Source organism: Buteo buteo, chromosome 24, assembly GCF_964188355.1.
Source record: "Buteo buteo chromosome 24, bButBut1.hap1.1, whole genome shotgun sequence".
Taxonomy (NCBI): Eukaryota; Metazoa; Chordata; class Aves; order Accipitriformes; family Accipitridae; genus Buteo; species Buteo buteo.
In genome coordinates, this window is record NC_134194.1 from 10644297 (window position 1) to 10661061 (window position 16765).

General features: G+C 57.9%; 1 protein-coding gene across 4 annotated transcripts; it reads right to left on the reverse strand.

The window, feature by feature from the left end:
- Positions 1 to 72: 72 nt before the first annotated feature.
- GRK6 (G protein-coupled receptor kinase 6) lies at positions 73 to 16377 on the reverse strand. 4 transcript variants are annotated; one of them, XM_075057185.1, is made up of 16 exons: positions 16245 to 16377; positions 12655 to 12750; positions 9809 to 9921; positions 9407 to 9484; positions 9038 to 9138; positions 7673 to 7765; positions 7283 to 7346; positions 6550 to 6679; positions 5653 to 5797; positions 4815 to 4852; positions 4585 to 4674; positions 4285 to 4493; positions 3867 to 4004; positions 3478 to 3615; positions 3183 to 3317; positions 73 to 1633 (listed from the first exon to the last, which is right to left on the reverse strand). In XM_075057185.1, exons 1-16 carry the CDS (start codon positions 16294 to 16296, stop codon positions 1583 to 1585), a joined length of 1671 nt encoding a protein of 556 aa, XP_074913286.1. In that variant the 5' UTR covers positions 16297 to 16377; the 3' UTR covers positions 73 to 1582. The 4 variants fall into 4 exon arrangements, with proteins under 4 accessions (XP_074913286.1, XP_074913284.1, XP_074913285.1 ...); XM_075057183.1 differs by having other exon boundaries at positions 5653 to 5843; positions 6539 to 6679; XM_075057184.1 differs by having other exon boundaries at positions 73 to 2382; positions 5653 to 5843; positions 6539 to 6679.
- Between the last annotated feature and the right edge of the window lie 388 nt (positions 16378 to 16765).

The following is a 16765-nucleotide window of genomic DNA, read 5'->3' on the forward strand; positions in this document are numbered from 1 at the left end:
TCCCCCTCTGCACGGTTCACCCCCCTTGACACGACAATAGAAGGCACGGCGAATCTTATGCTTAACAAAAGGTTAAAAATTTAAATACTCTCCAACTTTAGTGCAAGGCAAGCAAATGATACCACAGGTCCAAGTAGGTGCTCAGCCCCCCCGGGGGGGGCCTGGCTCAGAACGAGCATGAGGCGGCAGCACGCACACACGCATGCACACACGCACGCATGTGCATACACACACAGACACAGAAAAGACGAGTTACTGCTCTGGACACAGCTAGGATGAGCGTGCACAAGAGGGGACAGGACAAGCAGTATGGAGAGGCGGGCTGAGCCCCACAGTGCTCCCCAGGGACACGCAGGGCTCCAGCCCCTCCACTCCTGCCCTGCCCTTGGGGACAAGAGCTGAGCTGGCTCCCCAGGACCCCTGAGGATGCACACAAAGCCGGTACAGCAGGCAGGCTGGTCCCGGCCCCGTTCACTCTTGGGCCACAGCTCACAGCATGACAACAGTAAGGGACATTCCCTTTACCATGGCTTTGCTCCCTGAGAGCAGGGTCCCTTATGTGTCTGTTCCTTCGACACCGAGCTGGGCCTGGAGATGGTGGCACCCCCAGCACACACAGATGGCTGGTCCGGAGGTGGTGGAACTGCGCTGGGGCCATCCTGCACCATGCCAGGGATCAGACCGACCCTTTAGTCCCAGCAGCAGCTACCTTCTGAGCATGTGCCGTGGGAGCAGCTGTGTCCTGCTGTGCCACAGGCAGCCTGCCAGCGGTCTGGAGAGGGGACCAGGATCAGCTCCCCAGAGCTGGCAGCATGTGCGAGACGAGGCGGGAGGAAGCAGGCTCCGGCAGACAGGGAAGCGAGGATGAGGCAGTGACGCTCTGCTGCCAGGATGCAATGGTAGACGCTTTGGCACAGCCGTTTCCTGTGCCTCGGGGCTGAGCAATGGACTCCGCTGGAGCCAGGGACGCCTCAGCATGGCCAGAAAGGTCCAGGAAAGATGCTTTAGGCACCTCAAGGCACAGAAGGCCTCTGCCCAGGACTCCCTGGTACAAAGCTGGGACCGTCGCTCCCCCCATAGGAGGACATTTGTGCCTGTGACAGGGTGGGGGCAGTGCAGGCCCCCACCTATAGATTAAAAACTGACATGTGATATGTACAGACCGACATATATAAATATACACCAAACCTGCAGTGCTACTTTGGCACCATGGAATGTGTCAGCAGAGCTGCTCCAGCCTGGCCTTGGCCCACGCCGGTGCAATCCCTCCCTCCCACCCTGGGCCTGGGAGGGGAGCAGCAGCCGGTGGGCAGCAGCAGCAAAATCCCAAGTGGCAGATTCAGAAGTGTCCAGGTCTGTCTTGGGGACAAGGGCTTGCCCATGGTCAGATGGGCCTCAGCCTGAGCTGCGTGCTGCCGCCAGCCCTGGAGCCATCCTCAGAGTCTTCAAATACAGATGTGTAAAGCTGTAAACAAATCCACTTTGTGGGGCCGCTGCTACCTTGTCCTTCAGGCTGGGCTGCTGTTCTGCTGGGCACTCGGAGAGGCCAGGGGGTCCCAGGGGCTGGAGAACAAGCTGTGCTCTACAGCCGGGTGGGCTCTTCCTCACTGTCGCTGCAGTTTCCACAACAGTCCTGAAGTCAGAAGGGCAAGGAGAGGGAGGAGGGAGAGAGGGGAGCACAGCAAGCAGAGGGTGAGCAAGGTCACACAACCCAGCCTACAGCTGCCCTCAGGCAGGGAAGGGCCAGGCCCCCCCCTGGCCTGCACATGGGAGAGGTACATGGAGGCAAGGGGCTGGAGGGGATCCCTCATCTGCAGAGAAACAGTCAAGCTGCATCTGGGGGTTCAGCTCCTGGCAGACAGACTGGTGAGCACGCAGCTGACTAGCTCATAAGCTGGAAGGAAGATGGGCTCCATGGGCTACAGCCACCCAGGGAGACAGCTCAGTGCCGGCACGGACGATCTGCCCCACTCAGGGCTCGGCCAGCCACAGAAGCAGCCCAAGCCCTTTTTGCTGGAAAGGGAGTCTGAGCACGGGGCAATGCCAAACCCTTCATGGTTTCTCAACCCTTCTCTGTGTCCCGGACATCCGAAGAGAGGAGTGAAGGAAACTTCCCACAGCCCCCTGGGAGCGGAGCTCCCAGCAGCGGCAGTGCAGGGGCAGCTTTGGCTCAAGCTGAGGGCAAGGCCTCCCCCACAAAGGCAGCGAGAGCAGGGAAGCAGGATTAGTGGCTCGGGGCAGTTAGAACAACAAGCAGCTTGTGCTCTGCTGGGGTCAGGGGATAGACACTGAAGGACAACACTCCTCTTTCCCAGATCTTGCCATGTCCGCGGGCCACCAGGTATTTCCCTGAGCAGAGCAGCCAGGAGAGACTGCTCACCTCTGGAAAGAGAAAACACGCGGCAAATCACAGCTCAACCCCTGCTACAGGCACCTGCCCATCCTCCGGCAGGTCCTGCCTGCCTCAGGAAGGGCTGGCTATCCCAGCCCAGAGCTGGCTCTGGCTAGGGCAGCCCACTGAACAGAGAAGCACAACTGGGAGCTCATCGGGGAAGCAGGAGTCAGCACTGGGTGGCTGAGAGTGGGTCCAGAGCCAACCACACTTGAGTCCCACAGCTGCAAGCAGCTGTTGAGAGGCAGCAGCCCAGACTTTGCCAGTCCTGGAAAGAAGGCAAAGACTGTTCTGGGCAGAGGAGACAGGCAGGCAAGCAAGCCCACAGCAGCTGCAAGACATTTCCGTTCTCCTTGTCCCTCGAAAGAACTGCTCTCTGCCTGCCTCAGGGTCTGGCAGAAATGCTCTGGGGAGCCCAGGCAGCCCATTCCAAGAGCAAGGTCTTCTTCAGGGTTGGTATTATTCATGTAGGAAGGGAGGATTGCTATTTTAGTGCCTTCAACATCCCCCCCCCGCCTGTGTGACTCCCGCATGTTTAGCCAGGACACTCCATCCCAGCCCCCTCGAGTCCCCTGGCACAGGGAGTGCCAGCCAGGTGGGGGCTGGCTCCCTGCACCCTTGCATGGGCCCCCCTGAGAGCCCTGGGGTCCAGCCACCCAACACTAGGGGAGACTCTGCCTGCTGCCCTCTTGTGCCCACCTCCTTGCCAGATCTGCCTGGCACAGGCAGGAGCACGCTCATTGCTGCTAGAGGACTTGCTGGGGAGGAAACGCTCGGCAAACACTCTTACCTGTCTGCTGAATAAGCGCTGGAGTAACCCTTTTTTGGGCTGCGGAGAAGGCTGCCCTTTCCAATCCAGGTCTGGGGGCACCATGCCATCTGTGCTAAAGACATTCAGCTCCTTAAAACACTCCGTCTCGATCATCTGGAAGAGGGCAAAGATGGCTGCAGTAACTGTCACAAGAAGCCCACCACTGAGGGCCCAGCAGAGCACAAGAGCAGCAGAGACAGCATGAGTCCTGCAGGACACTGCACTCGGCCATGGCAGACACAAGCAGGAGCAAAGACCTGTCCTGCAAACCTACCTCATTCTGCCAAGGAATGGGCACACTTCCCGTGGCAAACTTCTGGTAGAAGTCGTTGTCTGTGGGCTCCAGCTCCACCCCTTTCACTGTGGAGAACTGCTCGATGTCTAGAACATCCTTGCAGTAGATGGCCTGGGGCTAAACAGCACAAAGATTGCTCTAATGCCAGGCTCCATGATGATGCCACCACCTCAAACAGCCGTGGCTCATGGCCAAGCCCAGAGCCCCTCTCCCTGCAGCCCAGAGCTTGCTTGACCCTTGTTCTGCCAGGCTCCAGAAACAAGAGGGAAGCGGATGGGCCCCATCTCCTCAGATGAGCCACTCCAGGGCTCTTGCTTCCTTTGACAGCACCAGTGTCTGAAGAGGTCAGGATACAGACAGGCACTTACATCTGGCTTGAAGGGGGGGTCCAGCATGCCTGCTTCCAGCCTCCTGAAGTTGAGGTGCTTGAAGAGAGGGTGCTCCTTCACTTCCTTGGCCCCAGCTCCTCGGCACCCCAGGCGCTCCAGAGGGTCTTTGCACAGGAGCTGCAACACAAAGGAAATCAGTGTCCTGGGTGGAGGGTGCTTCAGGCAGGAGCAGCCCTGAGGTCAGCTGGGCTCCTGCAATATATCTCTAGGGATGGCACAGGCCCGCTAAGCGGCTGGGGGGGCAAGAAATTAAGGCACTCTGGATCCTCCTGCACTGCCTTATCAGAGACAAGGGAACCTGGCTGCCACCAGCACCTCTACGGGGAGCAGCCTCCACATTCTCCTGCTGCGTGCAAAGAGGTGGTGGGAGCAAAGGGACAGGGATGCACACTCGTACCATGGTGCAGAGGGAGCGGGCACAGGGCGAGAACTTCTCTGAGTACTCCTCCTGCACTTCCTTCACCAACCGCTCCACCTCCTCCCGCTTGATCTTCTTCTTGCGCTGCTGGAAGGGGGACTGTCCCTCGATCATCTCGTACACCAGGCAGCCTAGAGCCCACCAGTCTGGGCTGAACGTGTAGCGCTCGTTCTTCACCACCTCCGGAGCTACATAGCAGCGGGGGTGAGGGACATGTGAGGGCAGGGAGAGCACGTGTGCAGTCAGAGACCACTTTTTGATTAAAGCAGGGCCACTTACCCATGTAGCCAACTGTCCCCACCCGGCCCTTGATTGTTTGGCCCTCAGGCACGTGCACAGCTAGCCCCAGGTCTGAGATACGGATGTGACCTGCACAGAGGAAGGGGCAAGTTAACAGGACAAGGTCAAGGGACAATATTTGAAGCTGCCAAGAACACAGAGCAACCCTGGTTCAAGGAGAGGAAGAGCGAAGGACTCAGACCCAGGGCTCCTCTTGACCCTGCACTCACCATGGTCATCCAGCAATATGTTCTCTGGCTTCAGGTCCCTAGGAAGGAAGGGACTTGATTAGCAAGAAGCCTGTTGTCAAAGCAAAGGACACAAGCAACAGCAACATCTCAAGAATTCACAGATAAGAGCAGAGGGATGCAATGCCCCTGCCTCAGGCACACAGATAACCTTCCCCTCGCCCTTCTGCCCCGGAGTTAGCCCTGCAAGCTCTCCCCTCCTGGGCAGAGAGGCAGGACATGACAACCTTCAACCCTCCACAAGGAAGCAGTGAGCCTGTGGCTGATTCCCTCTTTGCAGGTGCAGACCTCGCTATGGTGCCGTGCAAGAGAGAAGGAGCAGAGGCTTCTTCTGCTTACCCTGCCCCAGGGCAAGGCACAGGGTAGGACTAGAAGGGACTTTCTGTCCCTGTGTTTAGCTGTGCTTTCCCTAATGCTGCATCACACAACCCAGTGAGTACAGTCATACATCAGCGTGCTCTCCCTCCTGCCCAGCTCTCAGTCTTGAGCATATAGGGGCAGCCTACCCTCCTTTGTTCTAGTGTCAATACTGCCCAGGGAGTTAAGCACCCCAGTGCCTGCCCTGAGGCATTCACAGCATGATCACATCTTGTTCTTGGTGATCATTTACCAGCATGAGGAAGCCAAGCTAAGCTCTGACGTCTCTCCCATGAGATCAGCTTTCTGTTCCTGATCCCCTCTCACTCAGCCCTGTGCTGCTTTCAAGCCTGAGCTTATTTTCTTGAGCAGACAGACCCAGCTGGGCTAGTAAGAGCAGCAGGAACCCTCTTCCTTCTGCAGCCCGTACAAGGTCTCCCAGCAGGGACCAGGCAGCGCGCACCTGTACACTATCCTCTCCTGGTGCAAGTCCTCGAGGCCACAGCAGATCTCGGCAGCGTAGAAAGCTGCCCGGGGCTCCTCGAAGCCAGCTTCTCCCATGTGGTAGATATGGAACTTGAGGTCCCCTCCATTCATGAGGGTCAGCACTAGGCAGAGAGCATCTTTAGTTTCATATGCATAGGCTAAGCTCACCTGCAATTCAGGGCAGAAAGGCTGTTAGAAGACACAGCTGGAAGAGGGAAGTGCCCACACTCTGATGGGCACTTTGTCACCCAAGCAGCCACTCATGGGCAGCAGGACTGGGCCTTTGCCAGCAGAGGAGGCAGAGGGGGAACTGTGCAAACCCAAGGAGGATGTGGAAGTGCCCAGCAGTCCCAGCACACCCCATTTTCCTCAGACAGGGAGGACACTATTTAGCTGAGCCAGAACTGCTCTCCTCTGGGGCAAGCAGCAAACAACAGCAACCCTGGGCCAGCATCTGATGAATCCTCCATAAAGGGAGGTTTCAGGCTGTCCACAGCTCACTGCAACCAGGGAGAGAGCTCCCCACCACACAGCTCAGGGTTAGGCTTCTGCCCACTTGGCTGTCTGGAGACAGTTCTTGCTGCTTTCTTGTGCCCCAGAGGTTAAGAAGGTGCCTGTGAGACCAGATGGGTGTTTGGACCTGAGTTTGGGGGCATTTACAGCATCTTGTGGAGGCAGTAGGATGTCCTGTCAGACCCCAGCCTTGTGAGACATCTGCAGCCACCAGGACTCTACCCCCCACCATGTGCAGGGTCTGCTCTTGCCTCTCCACACCGGGTGAGGAGCACAGAAGTGCCAGGGTGGCTGGTTGGAAGAAGAAATCAACCACCGCAGCAAAGTGAGAGCGATTCCTATGTACTTACTACAAACCTACTGTTCACTTTTTCCAGGATCTGTTTCTCATTCAGGGCCATGGCCTCTCCCTTCCGCTTTTTGATCCGTTTCTTCTCCAGCTTCTTGCAGGCATACATCTTTCCTGTGGCACGCACTTGGCAGGCACAAACCTGGAGGAGGGACAAGGCTCAGCACCCTCCCACTGCTGTTTCCAGGGTGGGGGTCTAGGTTCTGCTCTCAGGAAGAAGTACGGGAAGGCAAAGATGTCTCTGTCCCCACTTCACTCTGAGGTTAGTGAGAAGCCTGTTGTCAAAGCAAGGACACAGGGAGCAGTGACATCTCCAAGCACTGACATCTCCAGATGTCACAGATAAGCAGTAGAGGGCTGCAATGCCCCTGCTACCTGTAGCAGCACCATGGCTGGTGCTTGGGAAGACAGAAGGCCACTCCAGAAACAGAAGGAAGCCTGACAGTGACAGTTTTCAGGAGTGCAGTTTCCTCTGCCAAGACACTGGGAACAGACCTGACTCTCTGCCTGGGTGGCAGTACGCACCACAGGGCACATGCTACCTACCCTACGCAACACCTCCCACACCTCCAGTGCCTGGCGAGAGGGAGCTCCTGAGCCCCCACAGTCCACCCAGCCAGCAACACCTGTCTCCAGGTGCTGGAGCAGCTTGTGGCACCCTGATGGCCAACCCAGGTCTGCATCTGGCAGCAGGCAATGGTGGCTGCCTGGTACACTGAATGCAGAGGAAATAGTGGTCACTTACCTCCCCAAAACCGCCCTTGCCCAGCACACGGTACTGGCGGAAAGTGTTTTTGGTCACTGGCTGCCTGTGAGGGAAAGGAAACTGGAATGAGATGGGAGCAGGGAGAGAGCAGGGGCTGAAGCCCAAACCACCCCCATGCGCTGGCCTGAGAGACTGGCTCACCCCAAAACCCCTGCTCCAACAGACCTTGCTTCCCTGTGAGGCAAGCAAGGCTGAGGCAGCCAGTAGAGGCTGATGGTGCTAATAAATGGCCCTGAAGGGGAGCAAGAGCAGATAAAGGCCAGGCCCTTGGCTCCTGCCAGGGCCCAGCACAGGAAGGAGCCCAAGGGGGGACTCAGGCAGCCTGTGCAAGGAGGGTGCAGGTCTCCCAGCGATGCCAGGGAGTGTTACCGTTCCAGCCATTTCCACTGCAGGAAGCGGTTGAAGTACAAGCTGTCGAGGTAGTCGGCAAAGGGAGCCACACTCAGGTAGTCGTGGATAAGCCTAGGACAGAGCAGAGCCAGCAAGGTTCCTGAGAGGTGATCACACCCGTGGAAAAAGCCAGCAGTCCAAGGAAAGAGGAGGTGAGCAGCCCCGAGAGCCCGTTTACTTTGCCATCCCCTCACCCAGCCCGGTGCTGAATCACCCACATAGCCCTGGCCCAGAAAGCCCCCCTCCACGCTAAGCCTGATGCAAAAGGAAGGCACATTGGAGGTACTGCTGGGACAAACACAGCACCCTGGGACCAGGCTGGCACCGCTAATTGTGGCCTCTCAGCATCAGTCAGGGCTGTGGGACAAAGGGGGACGATGAGACTCTTTGCAATTGCCCCTCTGCTCACAGGGCAAATGCGGACACAAGGCTGTAATCAGCTGCCGAAAGCTGCTAGCAATGTTCAGCACTGGGCGCTGAGTTGTTCACTTTCAGATGAATATCCAGCACAAAAGGCCACAGGGTATCCTGCTCGAGAGAGCTAACTGCCTCAGAGATCGGTGCCAGGGCTGCCCAGCGGAGTAAAGAGCCTTAGACATAGTGTCTAGACTGGAGACATGCATCAAGAAGAAGCGGACGGGCTCTTCCCCTTTCAGAGCTTGCCAAGAGCAGGCAGGGCCCAGCCCGGAGGCTCTGCATTCAGACAGTGACACTAGTTACCACACACAGAGCTAACACTCCCCAGAAGACTGCAGCAAACCCATTGCCACAGCCCTGCACTCGATTAGGCAATGTGCTCCAGCTACTGTTCAGGGAGGGGTGGAGGCTATAAGCCCAGCTTCTGCTTTGCACCCGGAGCCAGGACCTCAGCCACTGCTTCTGCGATGGGAACAGAATTGACCTTAGATCGCTAAAGCAACAGCCATTGTAATCTAACCACAACGCCCACATCTGCAGCCAGCGGGAGAGGACAGCTGGCACTGGGACTGCAGCTGTCAGCTCTGCTCTACGGGTCCCTACGAGATCCTGGCACAAGACTAGGAACAGCATGGCCAGATGCTGAGGATCGCTGAAACGGGGTCTTCCCAAACGGCAACTCAGATCCACAGCAGACTGAGAGGAGTGACAGAGGTTTCTGCAGCAGCTTATGGCTCCCAGAGTCCATGGGAGCTTCTTGCCTTTGCTTTCCTGTAGCTGTGCTGCAAACCACTAGCTCAAAACTCCACAGGCCTTAGCACCAGTCCTCGCTCTTCTGGAGGAAGGGACCACGAGGGACAAAGTGAGTTAGCTGCAGCATCTACCCCGTGCTGTGACCTGAAGGCAGGCCCCAGCCCTCTGACTTACTTAGTGGATTCCTTGAAGAGCTCCTTGGAAGGTTCCTGCTCCAGCCTCTCACAACATGCATCCACCAGCTGCGAGGGGACTTCAGGCACATGGTCCTCACTCTGGGGACAAAGGGATGGAGTCAGACATAGGGAGCAGAGCACAAGGAACCTCCCAGGAAGAAGCCCACAGGAACAGCACACAGGTGCCCATCTGCTTTCGGGCCAGTGGGAAAAGCAGTAATGGTCACTTGTGAGGTGGTGGGGTGGCTCTGTACTCTGCTCTCACCATCCTGGCCAGTACGTTCGCTGTGGCAGGATAAGGGCAATGACAGCTGTCAGCTTTACAACTGCTCTACTGTTGCAGGCAGCAAACAACCCTCTTACTCACGTTTGGCTTCAAGTACTTTTCAATCAGGTGCTGCCCGCATTCCTTCCGCTTCTCATCTGGAGCCACTTCATACCCTGCCTGCATAGAGCAAACAGCATGAGGAGCAGGTCCAGCCAGGAACCAAGCTTTGCTACTGGGCAACAGCTGCAGAGCAGCAACACCCTCTGCCCAAGGTTTCCCATGCTTTCCTGGAAAACCAGATCTCCAGTAAACAGCTGCCTAAGCAAAAGCCCAGCCCCATCTTGGAGAAAACTGCAACTCACAGGTTTTTCCTTCGGGAAAACCCTACATGCTCAGAAGTACCTGGCAACTGCTGAGGCACCCAGGGCCAACCGGTCTATGCCCAGGGCGCCAATAACATACTTGCCTCCCCCAACGAAGCCTGACGGGCTTTGCTCTTACCACGGCATCCAGGAACTTGACACAGCGTGACAGCTCAGGTCGTGTCTCGCAGAACTGCCGAAAGAGCATGTGCCCGATGGGCTGCTTCTCGCACAGGCTGTGGTAGTCCCGCTCTGCAAATGTGGAGAAGATCACTCACTGCCAACCCCCAAAGGAGCAGCCACTGCCCTGGCCATAGGCAGTGGTGAAGGGGCTGGCGACTCATCAGCTGGCTACTCACAGGTCCCACCAGCCTGAGACTCTCAGGAAAGTGAAATGCGTCCAATGGGGACAAGAGGCATGACCGAGCTTTTACGTTCCCCTATGGAAGATCTTTTTCCCTGAAAGAGGTTTGACCTGCTGTTCTGTACAGACTGCCCCCTCTTCTTTCTAGCAAGGGACCTTTGTGTCTCCTGCTTGCCTGGAGGCTCTCTTCTCAATCATCTCCCCACGGAGATCGACTGACTACTCCAGATACACAACTTTCCTTGGAACATGAGGAACACACTGAGCTTATTTCAAGGCAGATCTTCCAGGCCAAGAGTTGCTCTGACGACTCTTACAAACCACTCATATTCCCAAAGGCCCTGCTGGAAGCAGCAGCATCAAAATGGCAGGCACCATTTCCACAAATGTCCTGTTAAAGCTGCACACAGCAATTAGACCCCCCCACTCCATGGGACAGCCACTTGCTTGTATATCAATTCCTACTGCCCTCTGGAGCTCAGCTTCCCTGCTGATTCCTCCTACCCCTCTCTGAAGTCTGGCAGCCCAGGCGCAAACCCTTTTGACTACCCAGAGTACTTCCAGTTCTCTGTTTTTTTTCCTCCCCTTCCACTCATAAGATGTTGTCTGATCGCAGGCCAGAACAGATTTCTGTTACAGCCATTGCCACTGAGGGCTGCAGGCTGCCTGGGGTGCAGATGTACAGCCATCCACTGGCTCGTAGGGGACCTTCCAGCACTCCCCAGGGCTGAGTACTGCCGGCTTTCCCCTCCCCGTGCAGCAGTTTCTCCCGAGGAAGCTGCGGCTTCCTGAGGGTGCACGAGAGCGCGGAGATGGCTGGGCTGCGGTGGGGGAGGAGGCCACCTCACCAGCTCCGCTGCACCGGCCGGTTTCCTTGTGTCTGCAGGGGAAGGAGTTCCCTTCAGCTCGGGAGGACAAGAGTTTGCTGCCGGCGAGATCAGAAGCTTTTGGCTGCCCTCGCCGCTGCCCAGGCTCACAGAGGGTTGCTCCCTGTGGTCAGGGCACACAAAGCTTAATTCTGCAGTGGGCAACCAGCCCACCATGCCCGTGGTCCTGCCAAGCCTCTGGAATAGGAAAGAAATGCCTTTCTAGCAGGCTGTGAGGGGAAAACAAAACCACTCCAGCCAAAGAGTAAGCCAAGCACAAGGAACAGGGTCATCTCTCCCATGGGGAAAGCAAGCGAGGCAGCCACCACCTGGGCCAGAAGCATTTCTTGCATGCCTCCCCAAGGGGAAGTGGGGACATGGGTGGTGACAGCCAGCCGCTGGGGAGGGACTTGCCTCCCAAAGCTTCACAAAGTCACTGTCCCGAACAGTGGGACAGCAGAGACAGACAGACCACCAGCACTCACCACTGGCAAACGGGCAGCACAACAAAGGTGAAGTTCAGTGCTGGAAAACATGTCATGACACCCACAGGAAGGGTGGCTGCAGACAGAGGACAGGCATCAGCTGACGGAAAGCTCTGCTGAGGGCACACAAATCAGAAGCAGATAGGGGGTGGAACGGCCAAGATGGGAGCTGCAGGGAGAGCCCAGGCCATTGCTGTGTTCAGTACTCAGAACTCACTCCAGAGAGGCAGTCAGCAGCAAAACCAAGGCGAGAGATTCCATGTGACTACACTCGGCTTCGAAGCCAGCCCCGAGAGGTGGTGCATGGTGTGCATGGCAGCAGAGAGGTGAGGCATGGCATGCACGGTGTGCACTGGACTATTGTGAGCTTGGAGGTTACAGTGTGGATGACGGAGGTTGAGTTATTCCAAGTGCTACAGTTCCACATGCCCTCAAAGGGGGCATCCCTTCTCCTTGGGGCTGCTGGGACCTGGAAAACCGGGGCAGGGCAGAATTGAGGACTGGAGCTGCAGAAACCTCCAAAAGCCACTCAGCCCAGTGACACCTGCTCTGAAACAAGGCCAGCGCTGTGCCACTCTCCAGCTGGCAGCTGAATCCAGACTGACAACTTAAACAACCTCTCCCCTTCCCAGGAAGCAGAGCATTCCCACCCTCTGTGCCCCAAAACAATTTCACATGATCTCAGGACCAAGCCTGCTGCACAAACAACATTAAAACCATGAAGAGTACAAAGTGCAGTATTAGAATGACAGGCCAAGCCCTGCCCAGCTCTACAATTCTCATCCATATCACACAGCAAGAACCCAGTTTTGCCCAAGAAAAGCTGCTGCACTAGTGTTAGAAGCCGAGGTCTGCAGAGCAGGACTGAATCCCAGCCAAGGAGTCCAGAGGACATTAGCAGGGCCTTTGTTATTTATGCAAAGGCAGCCCAGAGTGATGCTCCACAACTGCAACACTGAGCAGGTCTGTTTGCAGAGAAGGTGGTGTATCTCTAGTGAAGCTCATCACAGTCTAGAAGGTGTGTGAGTATGTCAACAGGCACTATCCAGTGAGCGCCCAGCAGCTGTGACTTACCTACCCATCGTTTGTTCCCTACACCCCAAGCTCTGAGTGATCCTGGCAGGGATTTGGCTGACGTGCCCTGTTATATGTCCCTGACCCTCACAGGACTCAACTTTGGGTGCACAACACTCATACATGCTCACCCACCGGCCCCGCTCCAGAATGGAGCCTGAGTGCTGCTCAGCTGCCGCCAGCCCCCACATCTTACCAAGGGTTTGTCGAAGATCCTCGCAGAGGCTAATGTGGGGGAACTGCAGCATCTGGCGCCATTTCTTACTTTTGCCTTTCCGGTTTCCGCCACCACCTGCAGGGCACACAAAATTGGCACCGTGAGTTATGAAGCAAGGATGTCCAACTGCAGCCTAGCCTTGCCAGGAGCCAAGAGAGGAGACACCCTCTGTCCGTTTACACTAGCAAGCCCAGGCAAGGAAAACAAGACCGAAGCCGTACTGCCGTCTCCTGGCTGGTGGAACAAAAGTGTTAGAGCCTCTGCCAAAGGAAGTGGACAGACCAACCACTCCGGCTGCTGAACAAAGTCCCAACCAAGAACATGAAGACCTTTCACCTGGACATCTCAGTTTACTTGTATTTAAGATGGGAGAATCAGGGCACAGGCAGGAGTGCCTAAAGCCACAGGTTGCTCTATGCCTGGACAAGAGTTCTTGGCTCCCAGGCCTGTCCTCAGGACCTCTGCATAACTAATCACCTCTCAAGGCCAAGCCTTGCTCAGTGTGAACATCTTCCTGCTGTAGTAAGATGTTCATGCTACCTACTCATTCCAGACTGATTGCTTACTCCAGGGAGGGGCTCTCAGAGGGAGGACATGAAGCTGGGAGACAGGAATTCCTGCTCTAATCCGGGCTCCACAGACAACTCACTGCATTGCCCGGGGCTCATCACTTCAGTTTCCCACCTGTGAAGTGGGGACACTCCCACCTTTCTCCAGAGATAAGCCAGCCTCGGAAAAGCAAGATCCAAGAACCAGATATTATTCCAACTTCAGTTGCTGGAGTAAATGCCCAGTGCTGTAGGACAGGGTGGGAAAGCTTCTAGATAGACCAAAAAATTTACATCATAGCAAGCACTAAGTACTGAAATACTGATTGCTGGGATCAGCCAACCTCCAGGGATTGCCTTCCCCCTGCCCCGGTGCCAACACACACATGATCTCCCACCTCCCTTTGGAAATACATTAAACCACCCTGCCAAGTTGGGCCAAAGGTATGGCTTTCTGAAATCAGGGGGGGTTGAACATCATTTATCAGCTCTTGAGAAACACTTTCATAACACTTTCCTCCACTGTGGATGCAATTCAGACCCAAATCCTGGATGCAGTCCCTGGGCATCCAGCTCCCTGCGTCGCAGGAGGCCTTGGTTGGACAGGCAGGTGGGACAGGGCCATCACAGACGGCCTTCTGCAGGGGCAGCCCCAGGTCCGAGCCCCTGGCACGCTGTGGGTCGCTGTGCTACATCTGCCCTGCACCAGCAGCTGTGCTGCACGATTGTACAAACTCAGGAAGGAAGTGACTCAAGGGTAAGCAGGGGTGGAAGAAACCAGCAGCACAGACACCTTCTTGTCAGCCACAGCTTGTGGCAATGAAACGGACGGGGACAACTAAGTGAGGGCACAGCAGGACAAGCCATCCTAACCCCAAGAGTGCTCAAGGAAAGGCAGAGCAAGGCCCCACAGCACCCAGAGGACGAGGACCGTCAGCTTGCATTTCCTTGAGTTGTTTGCTTTGAAAGGAGGCTCCAGCGCCTTTCATGCACGGTTCTCCCCCGCCTTCCTGGTGCTGCAGCAAACAGCCCAGCAGGGAACTTGTCTCCTGCACACCAATCTCCTAGCACCACCATTTTGGGGATGGGGCAAGGGGTGGGCCACCTCCACCCAGAACTCACCACAAGGGAGCTTTAGGGCTTGGTGATAGCTCAAAGCTCGTCTGTTGTCTCTCTGCCAGAGGCCGGCAGGCAAGGGGGACAAGAGGGGAAGGATCGTTCACCTTCCCTGGGCCAAACCCTCCTAGAAGAGTTTGAAGGAAACAGAGAACATGGTCATCCTATGGCAGCAGTTGTCAGCAGCCCCCTGCAGCATGCCCAGGGTGATCTCAGCCCTGCACTGCCACATCAGACTATGAGGTTCCCAAAAAGGCTGGGCTGGAGCAAAGCACCTGGTGCTGCTGGACCCGGCCAGCAAAGCGGCTCTGTCCGGTCACACAGGCTGCCAGAGCTCGCCCCAGTGGCCACCACGGCCACTCAGCCATGGGCGGGAGAGCCGTGGACAGGCAGCACAGCCACCTGCAGCTCTCGCAGGCCAGGAACCCTCCGGCACGAGCGTGTCAGTGGATCGTATCTGCCTGCAGCCCAACTGCCCACCACCTGCCAAGGCTGAGGCACTGGAGGAACGCTGGGAAGCACTGCAGCAGCTATCGGATGCCTCACTCTGTATCAGCAACCAAACTCCACTCTGCTGAAGGCGCAACAGGAGACAGTCTCCTGGTCACTCACTCCATGCGAAGCAGGGTCCCATGTCTAGAGGTCACAAATGCCACTGTTTGGTGTTGTCCAAACTTGGTTTTGAACCAAACCTTCCTATTATGAAACATAATGTCATGGTCCACCACAGTCACCGTGCCTGAAGTACCTACACTAAGCCTGATTTTCAAGCAGCTCAAATTGTTTCTGCCAGTGTAAATTTAATTTTGTTGCTCTTTGCTCCCACAAATCTAATCTCCAAAGCCCTCAAACTGGATTTCAGTGGGCCCCTCAGGCTCCAGAATTACTTGGTCTGGCCAGCTGCACACCGTGGGCCAGGAGGGACTGTACTTCCCCGCCACTTTATGTGATCTAATGAACTCCCCGACGCCTGACTGAATCAGATCTTCTCTGCAAAGGACCAGGCTCCTCTGTGACAGACTTCCCAGCTCTCTCCTTAAGCCATCCCAAGGCTTCTCTGCACAGCTCCCCTGTACCTGCCGGACAGCCCCGCTCCTGGCAGGCTGCATCCCACGCCGAGGCCCTGGCATTCAGCCGTGACCCCTGAAGCAGCAGGAGGTTTGTGGGCCCGCAGCAAAGCTCCTGGTGCTGAGCGGACCAGGGGCCAGGGTTGGTGTGAAGGTGGCAGAGGGGTGGGGCTCACCGCTGCAGTTTCGGGATCGGCCCTTGTGTGGGAAGCAGCAGTTTACCTGCCCGAAATCAACTTTTTCTCCTAAAGCTGCTTTTCCCCTCTGCCAGAGGAGCCAGAAAAGCCTCTGGAAGGGGTAAGGCTGGAGGCCACCAGCACTGGCAGGAGGCAGGCGGGGGCTGCAGGGCCCTTTCCACACGGAGAGGCAACAAGGCCACCCTCGGGAGGGCTCAGCACCCCCCGGAGGCACCACAAGCCCGGGGCGCGGAGCAGCCCCCGCCTGCCCGGCGCAGCACCCCGGGCTTGAGGCGGCCTGGGCCCAACCTGCGCCGTTACCTCCCCGTTCACAGCAGCGCCGGGGGCAGCCAAGGCCGCGACCCACCCCCCCGGGAGGGTCAGCCCCGGGGCTGGGTCCCGGGGACAGACGTCGCCGGAGCCTGCAGCCCCGCCGGGCGGCAGCAGCCCCGGGGAGCGGACGCCGCTCCAGGAGGCGGCCCGGCGGGATCGCGGCTCAGGTCACCGGCACCTGCCGGGCGCTGGGCTCGCTCCGCGGCCGGGCTGCCCCTGGACCACCTGCCCCACCGCCGCCGCCCCGGGCCTGCCGCCTACCCCGCGGCACACCGCCCCCCCTTCGCCTCAGCTCCGGGCACCGGCGTCCGCCCGGCGCCGCCGCTCACCTTCGCGGGCCTTGAGGAGGACGGTGTTGGCGACGATGTTCTCCAGCTCCATGGGCCCGGGCGGCACCGCCGCCTCCCGCCCGGCTCCGCGCCGCTTCCCTCGGCTCGGCCCGCGCCCCGCCGCCGCCGCCTCCCCCCGCCGCCGCCGCCGCCGCCGCCGCGCCCCGCCCACCCGCACCCAGTCCGCCAATGCCTGCCCACGCTCCTCCCGCGCCGCGCTCCCATTGGCCCAGCCCCCCCCCTCCCAGGAAGCCTCGCCCCCTCCGCCGCGCCGCTGCCCTCCCGTTGGCCCCGCGGCGGGCGGAGGTGTGGGAGGGCGGGGCAGGGAGAGAGAAGCGCGCGTCGGTCGGCGGCCATTGGCGAAGCCCTGCCGGGAAGAGGGGGCGGGTGCTGACTGGAGGGCGAGGTGTCACTCAGGGGAGCGCAGCCGCCGCTCCGGGAACGGATTGGGCGAGGGTCAACGGGCGCCCACCACATGAAGAGGCCTGCCTCCTGCGGCATCTGATTGGGTGGGGAGCTGC